At 35.8% G+C, this 15795-nt stretch overlaps 1 protein-coding gene across 1 annotated transcript; it reads right to left on the reverse strand.

Annotated features, from left to right (window-relative positions):
- Positions 1-2803: 2803 nt before the first annotated feature.
- LOC125040682 (cytochrome b-245 chaperone 1-like) lies at positions 2804-12172 on the reverse strand. The gene is made up of 7 exons (XM_047635367.1): positions 12039-12172; positions 9573-9614; positions 9012-9088; positions 8153-8301; positions 7916-7999; positions 7437-7572; positions 2804-7118 (listed from the first exon to the last, which is right to left on the reverse strand). Exons 1-7 carry the CDS (start codon positions 12115-12117, stop codon positions 6984-6986), a joined length of 702 nt encoding a protein of 233 aa, XP_047491323.1. The 5' UTR covers positions 12118-12172; the 3' UTR covers positions 2804-6983.
- Positions 12173-15795: the final 3623 nt, after the last annotated feature.

The raw sequence follows: 15795 nt of genomic DNA on the forward strand, positions 1-15795 counted from the left end.
TTGTAGAAGCATAAATTAATTTTAAAATGTGCCGATTGTGTTTGTATATATTTTTTTTATAGAAAAAAATAAAGATAAAGAAATAACTTAACTTTATCAGAAAGCAGAAACAAATCTCAAGTGTACATAGTTAGTTAATAAAATGTGTAAATTACTGAAATCTTTTTTTTCTACAGTAGTAAGCAGCCTTTTATTCAGCAAAAAAAAAGCAATTTAACCCAATGCTGCCGGGAAAAATTAACAAAAAATCGGGAAAATGCTGTGCCCATTTTCTATATTTTTTGTGAAATGTCTGCCCATAGATTGCTCTGCTAGTGCTTAGCCACAAAGGAGTCATTTAGTAGACCTTGTGACCATACGTGATTTGAATTGGCGGGAAAAACGTATTTTTTATTAGTGCTATGAATATCAATGGTGTTATTTTTATTATGAATATTATAATTATTATAATGTTTTTTAACATTAGTAACAGCAAAATAAGATAACGTAAAATATTTCGTAAATCAAAGAAAAGGGTGAAAGGGCGAGACGGGCAGTACTCATAACTGGCTCATTGGTTTTTAGTACAAGTGTAGCCATCTATGTGTAAAAACAATCAAACAAGTACTCACAGTGGGCATAGCACGTCTCTACACATCATACCTGTCAGCAAAGGGTTAAATGACTAAATTTCATTCATAATACTTACTTCTTGAACCACATGAAAGTTTTATGTATCTTGCAAAAATGATATAGAACAAAGAAAACTATATATTTTAATTACTGACATGTGAATATGGAACTAATCTCCTTTAATTTAGAATGACAGATTAAAACGTCGTAGTTTTTTTTTTTCCAGTGTCGTTCTCGAATCATGCCACTACGTTTAATTTTTCCAAACATTAAAAGATGCTGTTTTTTTCTATCATATTTCTCAGTTTCATGGAAAATATGGAACAGGAGAAGAAAGTGCACCAGACACATCCTGCTTACTTTCATTACTAAATAAAATGAGCCGAATCTCATCTTCATTACTCACAACTTAGTTTCAGTAGTTTTAAAAAGATTAAATGAATGTGCATGACATTTGCATTTGAAAGAATACATTATCTGTATTAAATGTTTACTGTATTTCAATGAAAATACAATAGTATATAAGTTGGTATGGAGTAACAGGATATTCATAAACTTATTTTTACTATTAAACTACATTACAACTGCAAAACCTCTTTTTCTCACCAAATTGAGGTAAGAGGTAGGTTGTAATTTTTGGCCTTTTAAGTGGAATTAAATTCATTTTATTCAGAAAAAACTGGGTCTGCCCTTTTTTTTTGTTTTGTATTCATATTCTTTATACCTCTCCAAAACTGTGTATGTATATATATATGTGTGTGTATATATTTATATATATTTATTTATATATATATATATATATATGTATGTATATATATATATATTTTTTTTTTTATCTTGTTATATTTCACTTTTCTGAAAAAATGGTACAACAAATTAAAAAAGTGGAACAGATATACCCTAACCACTGTCTTTTTGTTTTGAATGTAAAGAGACCACAGTCCATGTTCACCAGTCAAAATTTACGACCTGAACAAAATCAGAAAAAAGTGAAGGGTACGGTCTCTTCAAGCCCTTGTTTTGGTTGTACTTTTTGACTGATAAAGATGAGTTGAGTGCATTTTATTTTGGAAGAGTGGTGGTGACATAATTTTGCTACTCCTTTTTGTATAAATCTTGTATGCTTACAGCTCTCCAACATTAGGTATTTTCATGTAAGAAAGTTGAATGATAAGGAAAAGTTTAACTTTTTAAAAATGAAAAGTGGTCATGTCTTTATTACTTTTGCCACACTAATTTAGATGCACAAAGAATTTTCTTGTTCAGATTCTGAGCATGAGAGAGCTATGCTGACATGGCTATGGTAGCTCCCAGTTCTTCAAAGCTGATTTCAGTTTTCTTTAAGATTTTATATAAAATCCGTATTTTTCATTAACCCAATGTCAGCAGGTGGCAAGACTACAACGCCTTGCCCACTGTATTAAAAGTTTATCTATTGTCTTTACGCATAGGTGGCTCTACAAGTGCTTTGTCACCAAGGAGTCAGCTATTTAATCTTACCTATCCCATCTGTTTACCCTCTCCTTTATTTTTTGAAAGCTTCATCTCTGTTATTTTATTGTCTTTGCCGTTATTAATATTTTAATAACAATTTAATAATCCAATTGGGTAAGGGTGAGAGCTTGACAAAGTTGTATTCTTCTCCAGGGAAACTGTAGTGGTTAGACAGATGCAAAATCTTAAGAAAGTATCCAAATCTGATCTTATAAAGAAAAGGGGTCACTCAGTACCATCAATGAATTATAATATATAATATATACAAACAAGAACTTTGTAGTGAACACATCTGTCCTTTGTCATGGCATGCAATACATGAAAATAATTACTTTATTTAATGTAACTTGATAATCATAGAACATCTGTCATATGTTACAGTCACCTCAATATGTAACATACCGTCACACTAATCAGGTTAATTCAAACGTATCTTAAAGTGCCAAGATATTTCTATAATAAAATAATGAACTGATCTCATCTCAGCTGAATATGTTTTTTGATTATGCAAACTATTCAGGGAGTCAAATAGATTTCAATACTTTTATGCCAATAAAGGTTTCATAGGAAGTTCTCCTAAAGGTCAAATAGGTACAACAAAGGTACAAATATTTGAAATGTAAGAACAAATATACAAATAATTAACTTGAAGACAGAATTCAAATTTCATTTTTGATTTAGGTGAAGTATAATTAAATTTGTTTTTTATTCTTTTATTTTTTTATTAAGAGGCAATGCTTACATAAAAAAGATCAGCACCATACTACACTTACGTACAAAGTAAAGCTTCTTTCCTAAAGTATTTCATGCTAAACTAATGATCATTATTAAATGATTTGGAGTCTGTATTCTGCAAATACAGTATTCAGAAATTTTAATACAATTACACTTACTTAGTAGTAAATAACACCTTTTCAAAATATTAAAATGTTCCTCTACAGTATACATACACATGATTTTACCATTATTTTTGTTGCCGTTACCTCCCTATTGCTTAAAAAAATAGTGGCTGCCTCTAGAAACCATTATTTTACACAAAAGAGTCATCCATTTTAGTACTATAGTAGTACTATAATTTCAAAGATATCACTACAAAACCACTGTAAGTAGTGACTGGGACAACCTGGTGAGAAACTGGTGTGCAGAAGTGGTACGTCTTGCACAAAAATGTATCAAGGGAAGTTTTAGATCACAATTTCTTGCCTTATCTATCTTAAATTTTTTTGAAAATGAGGGTATTTTTTACAGAACTAAATGTAAAGGTATAAAAAAAAAAAGATAAACAATGAATACAAAATCATCCCTAAACAAATGGGCAGGTAGTTTATGGTTAAATGTGATCAAACTCGAAGAAATAACTTTAGATTTCATGCATCATCAGCATCCATACAATATCACCACTATGCACCACAGTTTCTGTTCTTTGTTTAAATTTAATCGTTATATACTGTATATCTTCTCTTGAACAGGAAACTATCACGAAAGAAAAAATATGAACAGATACACATTTACTTGCTGAAATACTGTAAATATTATTAATTATATTTGATCACAGCCATCTATGATTACTTCCTTATTGGGATAATATGAAGGAAAAGTATGCATCACTCCTTTAATGCACAAGACCTATTCCCTTTCCTAAGCCTAAAATCAGAAATGATATGAAAGCCAAAGCAAAGACCACAAAATCAAGGAATTAAGAAATCAGGTTAATCAAAACCAACAGCTCTTGATAACACAGTTATGAATGGGAATGAATATGGCATAGGAAGATTCAACATGGGAAGAAACAATTACAATACTGCCATTAATAAAGAGCTGACTTTGAGGATTTTCCAAATTATTTTCAGAATGTTGTCCAAGAGCTAAATGCACGTACGTAATATCTGACAAAGGCTGAAAGGTGAAATATTGAAGAACACCTTATTTTCTGCCATAGCTGTCTTAATACAAACATCAAGTTTGTAGACTTCCCTCAGCAAAAATGCTCCCTTTTACCATTGCTGTATTTTTCACCTGAAACCTTTCTTTTGTCACGTAAAAGGGGAAAAAAAAATATATAAACTGCTAGTGCAAACTATGAGACAATTTCACACAGTCAGATCAAAAATGAAGTCACAAATGAAGTCACACACAAAAATGTACTATGAAGCACAAACCGAAACACAACGCAGGCCGGATAAGTAATTCCCAGAAGCTTCACTCGATTCAATAACCACACTGAGGTGGGATAAACAGATAAGAGATTTTTAAAGAAATGAAAATGTATAGTATCCTTTGTGTATACTAGGCGGTTAATCATCCTTTCCACATGGCATCCAAGGAGGGGGGAAGAAAGTAAAAGAAAAGGAAAAAAATGAAAGAGAGAAAAAGTAAGAAAAACAAAAAGCATAAAAAATGAACACTTGTGTGGCAATGATATTACATAATTAAGTTCTCATCTGCCTCTTTTAATAGTCTAAAAAATAATCATGTTATGCAAATAAATCATGAACATAGCTGAATTAGGTTAAGATGTTAATTGAAAAAAAAGGAAAGTTTTTTTTTTCAATCTTAAAGCATTATCACCAGCTATAACTACCATTTGATTTATCTTACAAGGTTATCTATCTAAATTCTTATACTAGCATACAACACCTAGCCTTTAAACATTACTTAGTAGATGAGAAAATAATTTCGAGCTTAAATACAATCTTTTGTTTGTTTGTTTTTTCTTTAATTATAGAGAAAATACATTTCCTCTCACCAGTCCCTGCATAATGCAAATGTAGAAATACTTAATACCTAACACTGTTATCAAAATATCTTATCGTATTCAGCTACTATAACGTATACTACAAATATTTCTAAATTCAGTTAGATAAACCAGAAGACAAATCATATTATTATTGCTTTACAATCATAAATTAAAGCCTAAGGATTATATTAGTTCCAAGCAAAGACATATAAAAGTAACAACAAAAAATAATAATAATAATATTACAGAATCAAAATTTGGAAAAGCAAATATCCAAGAGCCATTTAACATTATCTGCCCAGCTTCCCTTATATGTGTTCTACAACAAATACATATATATATCCATGCCTTTAATTAACTTTTCAATGCGATATTACAAAAAAAAAAAAAATAAAAATAATAATAATCATTAGAAAATAAGCCAGTCCTGAGGCAGTTAACACATACATATTTAATTTTCTAACTTGCATAAATATTTTCTCATTTCCATGAAAAAAAAAAAAATTGAAAGGCACCATTTAACTAGGTTTTTATTATCACTACATTTTCTGGAGTTTTTCGTCTCTGTTTATTACCTTGCAGAGACTTTGGAAAAAAATAATCTTCCCATTCAAATAATAATAATAAAAAAAAAAAAAAAATCAATTAATACAAACACTTTAAGTGACTATTTTCACATTTCAGTAAAAATTCTTTACCCAAAAACTGGCATTATTACTATTCCTAAAGGTAATTTTTGATATCTTGCCTATCAACCTTCAAAAATGTTCTGTTGTCCCAAAGATGAAGAAGCTGGCTAATCTCTATCCCAAATTCAAAACTTATTACACGAGCCATGAACAATTTGGGAAGATTTCAATTGAGTAGTAAAATCACGTCTCAGAATTTCTGTGCTTGCATAGAAGAAAAACCACGTCAGGTGATGAACAGACTCCCAATTTAGAGATTACATTAACATAAAAAAATTGTTACGAACCATAATTAATAAATTAATAATGATAAAAATTAGAATAAAATAGTAATAAAAAAATTAATAAATAAATAAACAGCTTAAACTGAAAATTACAATACAATCCCACAAGAGGAGTTCAATACGAGGCAAACATATTGCACGACAACAAAGAATTCAGTAGAAAAATAAAAATATGAAAGAAACTAAATGTACTTCACATGAAAAAGGTACACCAAAAATGCATAAAAATGCATTAGTTTATCATTCCTTTCACAACTTCAGAGTTAACTTTTGTCTCAATACAAAGTTTAGTTACTAAATGAGACCTACAGTATGACAAATATTGACAGATCAGTGTGCTGGCAGTTTCATTATTTCAATGTAAGTGCACATACATACATGCAAGCACATATGCACACAGGCAGGTAAACATGCATGCTCCCTCACTCCACACATTTGAGTTCCTCACAATTCATGAGTGAAATCTTTAAGTAACTGTGGGTAAGAAATAATCATCCATGCATACATTTTAGGATATAAATTACAATCCAAACAAAATATATACGTTTCTCTAACACACGATTTTCCAATACATTCTCACTTTTTTGAGAAACCAATATGCAAACAGAAATTATATAAATCCTTGTCAACTGAAGTCTTTTCAGAATTTGAAGACATGGGCTTGTCTTCATTCTCTAATGGCAACAAGAGGGAAACTTCTAAAAGAGAATATAAAAGCACCATTTTTTTAGAACTTAGGAACTGTTTCATCTACTACTCTACCAGCAGATAATATGGACATGATCATCCTTATTATTTTTGGTATATTATTACAATCAGTCAAAAAAAATCCAATACATAATTTTCATTTTTTGCTTACTGACACAAAGAACCTGAGTCTTGATTAAAAACATTTTACACTCATGGTAAAGAAGGTGCAGACAAAGATACTGAGGATCATGGCACAGTGGTACAGTGTCAGTCAGTATTAGCAGTTACATTATGTATACATACAAATAAAAAGAACATCACTCATTATGAGTATACTTCAACAGGCTGTCCACCACCTTAAGAAGTGAGAAGGACAGCACAGAGGGAAGCATGTCACTGATAGTGTATTTCATGGCTTTGGAATCACAGCGCACAGCTACAAAGCACTCACACACCTCCCTCCTCTCTTGGTAGAGCTCAGAGGTCATCATATAGCTCCTCGTCACTGCTGGAAGTGTCCATTTCATCACTCTCCCCTTGCTGTACAACACGTTCATTTTCTAATTTTATGTCCTCAAAATTTATATTTCCACTACCCTTTAAGCATTCAACCTGCAGGAAAAATTATATATTTCAAAGAGGTAATAGAACATGTAATTATATTATTACAACAATTATGCAAAGAAAATAAACAGATTAATTAGTAAGCTAATATATACAAATATAAAAATATACAGGTAAATATATACACAAAAATAAATATTCAGGCAAATACATAAACAATACCTTACTACTAATATCCTATTCCATTTGAAAGTAATCAAATGAACCACAATTATCAGAGTCAAAGGAAACCTCTAAAAGAAAAACAAGAATCTGCATGAAACACAAGACCCAGTAATAATTCGCCAATACACATCAGAGTAATACCTCAAACGGTGGCTGAGGAACCATTAGGAAGTCCTCTTCATCGCTCTCCGACCAGTCGTTCCACACGTTTCTGACCGACTCAACGCGGTCCAGTGACAGGAAGTCTCGCACTTTCTTCGCGAGGTGCTCTTGTTCGCTGTATGATGAGGTAAGTACACAGAAACATCAATATTCTCTTTCAACCTTAGTACTGGGTGAACATATCACATAAAAGCCATATCACTGTATTTCATATTATTAATTACACAGAGATGACTTGACAAGTACTTAGTAACAAATCAATTACGAGTCCTACCTTTAGATAGTCACTCATAAGAAAATACCCTATAGTGCTATTCAACTATGGTACTATTACATGAGTATATTCAAATACAAATATAAAAACAGCAAATAAATGAAAAACAAATTAATTAATTAAAAAAGTAGTAACAAGTAAGTAAATAGAGTAAGAAGTTTCTTTTTTTATTCATTTCGCTTACCTTTTCCCCCCTGCACTCGTTTCTGAAAGTGGCATCGTTCCTCCAGCTCTTAAAACCATTGCAACTTGATAGCCATCTTTGTGTCTGTCCAAGAGAAAAATATGAAAATACAATATTGCATACACAGCCCTACATACCAAACTGGAACTATCACACATTCAATATGACAAAGAATACATTTACTTTGAAGTCATCAACTAAGCAAGCCTTCTAGGTTCGGACAACATTTACACTTACCCGCCTTTCCCTTGCACAACTGTCACTGCAATGACCGAGCCTGTATCGAGGACGAGCGTGTTATGATCAGCACAGCGGCTCGTTAGCCACTCAAACCAGTTGCGTCTCGTTATGGTCACTTGACCCTTCTTGATGTCAAACACACAATCCTGTTGGAAATTTTAGAATTACATGACTGAACTTTCTTAAGAGTATCTTAGCGGATAAATTAGTGTCTATAAAATTGTATATTGTGCAGTTATAATAAGTTTAGTGTTATATCTGTATTTAAAAAGAAACATTTATCAGACATTAGTTACTTCCATATGAATTTTATATACTTCTATATAGGACTATAACTCTACAATCATTGGATAACCCTTAAAATTCCTTCATACACATCTCCATTTACAGATACCATTAAAATTATTTTCAGCTTCTACATAACACAAAGCTTCAAATTTTCAAATTTAACTTTTTACCCTGCAATTTCAATCACCTGCTATAAACACACATACAACATCCAAAATGAAATAGAGACAACATGCACCCAATTGTAAAAATGCTAAATCTCTCCCTCTCTCTCTCCCCCTCTCTCTCTCTCTCTCTCTCTCTCTCTCTCTCTCTCTCTCTCTCTCTCTCTCTCTCTCTCCTCTCTCTCTCTCTCTCTCTCTCTCTCTCTCTCTCTCTCTCTCTCTCTCTCTCTCTCTCTCTCTCTCTCTCTCTCTCTCTCTCTCTCTCTCTCTTCTCATCTCTCTCTCTCTCTCTCTTCTCTCTCTCTCTCCTCTCTCTCTCTCTCTCTCTCCTCTCTCTCTCTCTCTCTCTCTCTCTCTCTTCTCTCTCTCTCTCTCTCTCTCTCTCTCTCTCTCTATTACTTTACCTCCCAATCATCCAAGAATGTGAGGCCAAGAATGAGACATCCAGTGAGATAGGCAATCTTCATAAGAATATGATCATCTGGGGAAGAAAAAAAGAAAATTAAATTGGTATATGACATATTGGTGAATGTAGATGACAACTGATACCTTCCTTTGCTTTCAGTCGTTCTAGGATTAAACATTGAAGTTAACGTAATGGGAAATGAATAGCGATACATATATTTTACTTTCTAAAATGACAGAAAGGTAAGTCACAAAGCCTTTTTAGCTTTATTATCTCTTTTGTTCTGAATCAAATCATGCTTTGAATAAGATTCTATATGTAAAGCATTCTGCAAAGGTTAACTTAATTGTACAATTCTGTTCACACTGCTCCCATAAATATTCAATCACCAGGAATTACTGACATAAAATAACTTTACATTATCAATTAACTGATCCTGCTAACCATGAATAAGTTACATTTCAAAATCTAATGTTTTAGGAAATATCCATTAATCTACAATCTATCCATTTGCTCGACACAAGAAGAAAAAACAACATTCATCAAAAAGTACAATTACCTGGGCTATAGTATGACGCACCAATTCCAATGGACATCACACCTGGAAATGAAAATAATAAAAATTACAATCTGCCACTTAGTGAGCTTGTCCTTTTCTCTTTGGTGTATCTATGAAAATTTTTCCTTTCTTGGCCTTACAAAAATTATGTAAATAGGAATATACTCTATACGCATTATAGAGAAAATCTCTTCACAGCTGTTTGGCTTTGAAAAGTCTATGTGTTTTGTCTTCTGGAATATCTGATTTAGGTATATTTGAACTCATTGCCCCCAGGTTGGATGTATGTCATGCACGTTGAGAATGGCTGTCTCACTGGAGATACATGTGTCGTGTCTTCATTATTTCGGTCCAATTACTTTCCTATCTATGGTATGGACTTTACATTGTAGCTGTTAGATGTTTTTGAGAGAACTTGAGCCAAAAAAAGAGCACTAAGGCTCACATTATCTCACATGTCTAATTTATTTACAAAACAAGGACTTTAACAATGCACATGAGGCATGAAAACTAGCGCACCAGCTGCCCACGTGTGCTATCACGGTTATTGGTGCCTCAGAGTTTAGGCCTTTTGAAGTTCTAACCAGCTTGGAGGCTTTGGGTTAAAATACAGGGAGAAAATGCTATGAATTATAAACACTGGATATTTTGAACACATATCAAATGACATATAACCTCAATAAGAAAAAGCAACAAGTAGCAATGTTTCAATCTTGCCCTCTCATGAGACCTTCCATTCTTTCCTGCTGTGTGAAGAGTCCAATTGGATTTGAAATATTGCAATTTATTCTTTTCTTACTATAGCTGTGTTTAATTTCAAACACTGCTAATTTTACCAAACAGTGATATCATAGCTAATACACATTTATTTCATAATCATAAATAATTATCAAAGCACATTAGTCTAATAGAGTATCATGCCGTAGACACATCGGGTATGAATGCATTGGGCACCAGGGTGGGAGAAGTTAGATGATACTAGTAAAATGTGGGAAAAATAGAACAACTTGATGAAAAAAACTATTGGTCTTATCAGTTTTAGAGTGATAAATGTCTTGAACATGATAAGATAAAAATTCCATTTCTAGAGCATATATGGATCAAATGGAGAGGGAGAGGGCGAGGGAGGGAGGGGGAGGGAGAGGAGAGAGAGAGAGAGAGAGAGAGAGAGAGAGAGAGAGAGAGAGAGAGAGAGAGAGAGAGAGAGAGAGAGAGAGAGAGAGAGAGAGAGAGAGAGAGTGTGTGCAGAGAATACCAGTATATGAAACTAGTTGGCATTACATGTCACATGTAATTCATGTACTGAGTGGACAAAACTGTACAAGTATGTGTGTCACCTCCTGTGGAAGACCTGTGCTACAGTGTCTTAACCACATACATCTGCCAGCCATACTTCTAGAAGATGTCGAGAGGGCTCAATGTGAGGGGTGTTCTATTCACTCTGCATTTTTGTATAAATGACATGTAGTTGCCACGAGGCTCTGCTTGAGCTGTGCTACACAAACTATGCTACTATGTATAGAAAAGGCCTTCATTTTGGAGGTTAGTGTGAGCACCTCCTTGTGATTAGTCAAAGACTCTTTTCAGCTATGAATACATGGAGGAGTTTTTGTTGTACAGGTTAGAGGATGAGGAACAGCACAGGGGGCAGTAGCTTTATCATGGAGGGGTAAATATATTTCACATATAGCTCATTTTCAATTTTGTGGAGTATAGGGGGGTTTCATGGCAAAAATTCTAAATGTATGAATGGCAGAGGGGGAGAGGAAAGCATCAGTAATAGTATTACCATGATCTGCCACATAAACATGCTCAAAACAGTTACAGTAATTGATTTCCTTAGGCCTGCTATTGCCACATTAAAAAGTTGTCTGCCAGCATCCGCTTAGCTTTAATAAATGTAACTTATGACATCTGCAATATAAAGCAGAGACCATGACATTGCTTCATTAAATTTGATTCTGAATAAATGTCAGAAAAATGACATTGAGAAAATGATCTGTCAAAACAGCTCTCCATTACCATTCCATATATTTACTGTAACCTATGCTGTTACAAATTTGTCATTTCTTTCTTCTGAATTCACAAAGGCATCCCATGATAATGCATAAGTAGAAATTAGTCATCATAAAAGTCGTCAATGCCTGTTTTTTTCTGCTATGCAAATGACATGCAAATAAGGATGACCCACTCATTCTATCCCGACAAGATGACTCAGAGCAAAAACAAACATTCACCATAACAAATCAAAATCGCAAAAGAACCATTTAACAAAAAAACTCAAATTATAAACCAAATAACTCACATTCACACACACACAAAAAAAAAAAAAAACACACAAACACACCCACCATTCCTCCATTACCACCCCCAGACACCACCGTCATTCACCCTCAAAAAAAAAACCAATAAACCTCCACACTATAAACCTCTTCCAACCATCTTAACAACACGGGCGATATTCACCAACGAATATACTCCACGACTTCGTTCCTGGAGCCACAGAGAGATGGAGAAGATCCCGACTGTTGAAAGCCACGTTCATCTTGCGTCCTTCGTCATAGTCGGGCCTCGAGCGTTTGTTTACATTCGTCAGCTGATGAGGATGGGGACGGGTGGGGGGGGAGGGGAACGCGGGAGGGGTGATGGGAGAGGAAGGGCGGGAGGGGGGAGGAGAGGAGGGGCAGGATGGGGGGGGGGGAGAGGAGGGGCGGGATTGGTTGGGGGAGGAGGGGAGGGAAAGGAGGCAGGGGGAAGGATAATGGGGTGATGCTGGAGGGGGAGAAGAAGGGAAGGGGAGGGGGATAATGGGGTGATGCTGGGGGAGGAGAGGGGGAGAATGGGGTTGATGCTGGGGGGGAGAAGGAGGGAGGGGGAGGGGGATAATGGGGTGATAATTGGGGGAGAAGGAAGGGGGAGGGGGATAATGGGGTGATGCTAGGGGGGGAGAAAGAGGGAGTGAGGGGGAAGGGGGTAGGGGAGAGGGGGGGTTGTGGATAATGGGTGATGCTGGGGAGGGAGGGGGAAGAGAAGGGAATTTGTGGATAAAAGGGCGACGTGGGGGGGGGGGAAGGGGGGAATGGATAAAGGGTGATGTTAGGGGGAGGGAGGGAGGAGGGGGAAGGGGGTTCGTGTATAAAAGGATGATGTTTAGGGGAAGGGGGGGAAGGGAGGGGTTTCGTGGATAAAAGTTTGTGGATGAATAGGGGGGCGAGGGGGAGAGAGGGGAGGGGGAAGGGGATGATGCTGGGGGAGGGGAGAAGGGGGTTTATGGATAAAAGGGCGATATGGGGGGGATAGAGGGTGTTTGTGTTTAAAGAGACGTTACAGGTTAAAGGGGTGATGTTGGAAGAAATCTTTCTTAATCTTCCTGTCTTCATTTTATCTATATTTTATTTTTATCTACTTGATCTTTTGTACATAACATCAAAAGAGCGTATTTTGGATCAATATCTACTTAAATTATTGTTAATAAGGACATATAGAATGAAATGCATTTATAGAGTTGAGATCATTTCTTATCTGGAATGCGATGTCTAATAAAACTGTCAGAGTAAAGAAAGGTCCATCTTGATAAGACTTTCTTATCAGCTTTAGTTTTTTTTCCCATCACCTATGAATTTAATCATATAACTTTCAGGTCAGATAAAATCGTGCTTACACCCTACAAAACTCACTGGCAATGTTCTCCACTGCTTCCTGCTGGAGGGGCCCGTGGGACAAAATCCAAGGGGACCCCACAGCCCTGCAATTGATCAATCCTTGCAGTCCGTAGCCCTTTCTATACAGGACAATGTCGGTGGGAGATTAGTAGAGGTGGTGTCCCGGAGGAAGTTGAACCTTGAATATCGATAGGTGGATTGTTTAAGATTTTTTATTTCCAAATACATTATAATGCAGATAGACTGATAGATAATTAGATATAGAGACAGACATATAGACAAACAGCATTGCTTTCCAAGTTCATTAAAATATATATATAAACAGCTAAATAGATGAAATATTAAAAAAAAATATTTGTCTACTTATCTGACTACATGCATTTACTTATATTATAAACACACACACACACTCACACTCACACGCGCAAGCACGCGCACGCACGCACGCACGCACGCACGCACGCACGCACGCACGCACGCACGCACACACACACACACACAACACAACACAACACAACACAACACAACACAACACACACACACACACACACACACACACACACACACACACACACAGGAATGAAGAGATATGTATGAGGGAGGGGGAGGGGGGGAGGGGAGGGGGGGGGGGGGGAGGGGGAGAGTGTGTGAGTGTGTGAGTGAGTGAGTGAGTGAGTGAGTGAGTGAGTGAGTGAGTGAGTGAGTGAGTGAGTGAGTGAGTGAGTGAGTGAGTGAGTGAGTGTGTGTGTGTGTGTGTGTATGCGTGCGTGCGTGCGTGCGTGCGTACGCACGCGCGCGCGTGTGTGTGTGTGTGTGTATTTTGAGAGAGAGAGAGAGAGAGAATACACAAACGAAGCCAAGCTCCGGAAACCAGACGCGTGACCAACACCCGTTCCGAACACGTCCCAAACAGGATCCTTCCGTTCAAACTCGGTTCAAGTGTGTAGCAACCTCGGCGGATACGATTTTTGCGCATGCATTTGAAAAATAGTTATATCTATGTCTTCGTCTGTCTGTTCGTTTGGAAGATATTTATCGCTTTTCTTATCTCTATCTGTCTGTTTAGAAAATATTTACCTGTCTCATTAATAGTCTGTGTGTTTGGAAAATGTTTATCTTTCTAATATTTTGTCTGTTTGGAAAATAATTATCTATATATTCGTCTGTATGCATGGCTGAATTTGGAAAACTTCATTTAATCCATCTATTTTTCTTCCTCTCTCTCTATTTATCTATCTATTTAAGTCAAGATAACTATACCTACACACCTATCCATTCATTCATTTATTCATTCATTCATTCATCCATTCATTCATTCATTCATTAATTCATTCATCATTCATTCATTCATTCATTCATTCATTCATTCATCTATTTATATATCCATCCCCTCTCATACTCTCTCACTCTCTCCTTCTCTCCTTCTCTCCTTCTCTCCTTCTCTCCTACTCTCCTTCTCTCCTTCTCTCCTTCTCTCCCTCCCTCTCCCTCCCTCTCTCTCCCTCTCTCTCTCCCTCCCTCTCTCCCTCCCTCTCTCTCCCTCTCTCTCTCCCTCTCCCTCTCCCTCTCTCTCTCCCTCTCCCTCTCCCTCTCCCTCTCCCTCTCCCTCTCCCTCTCCCTCTCCCTCTCCCTCTCCCTCTCCCTCTCCCTCTCCCTCTCCCTCTCCCTCTCCCTCTCCCTCTCCCTCACCCTCTCCCTCTCCCTCTCCCTCTCCCTCTCCCTCTCCCTCCTCCTCCCCCTCCCTCTCTCTCCTTCTCCTTCTCCCTCTCCCTCTTCATCTCCCTCTCTTTCTCTCTCCCTCTCCCTCTCCCTCCCTCTTATGAAAATACAGTATAATATGATAATAACAAACAACAATATAATTATGACAAAAATCTAATCTGATGACAATGTAATTGTGATAAGAAATTTGGTAACTGGTAAAATAAATAAGCAAATAAATAAATAAATAATAGAAATCATAACTTTCATGATGATAAAGTTTTTTCACTGACTGTAATGAAAACAACGATAATGTTACGTAAGATAATTGCAGTGAAATGATACTGGTAACAATATCGAAGGCCATGATAAAGATAGTGTTACCCAAATTAAATTAAATTATAATAATGATAAGAAGAAAAATGAAAATGATAATAACGATAAGAAGAAAAATGAAAATAATAACAATGGTATTATCAATAATTATAATAATAATAGTAATGATAATAATAACAGTTATAGAAATCATGATAACAGTAGTAAAAATAATGATAAAAGACTTTTTTTTTCAGGTTGAGGGATATTCTATTCACCAGGTTCTAATAACAAGAAAAAGGAAGATGTCGGATTGGGTTATGGCACTATCTACCGCGATAGATAGTGACACCGGGTGGAAGGGATAGCGTGGATAAACTAGTACCCGGTTTGATATAATAGTTTGATATAATGGGTACTTTATATAACGGAAGCTTATAATAAGTGAGACGGTGTGTGTGTGGGGGGGGGGGGTAGAAAGATAAGCATACAAAGATAGAAATTGCAGAGATAAGATGGTAATATACCCAACATATCTCATCCAT

The sequence above is a fragment of the Penaeus chinensis genome, chromosome 29 (genome assembly GCF_019202785.1).
Source record: "Penaeus chinensis breed Huanghai No. 1 chromosome 29, ASM1920278v2, whole genome shotgun sequence".
In the NCBI taxonomy this organism is placed as follows: domain Eukaryota; kingdom Metazoa; phylum Arthropoda; class Malacostraca; order Decapoda; family Penaeidae; genus Penaeus; species Penaeus chinensis.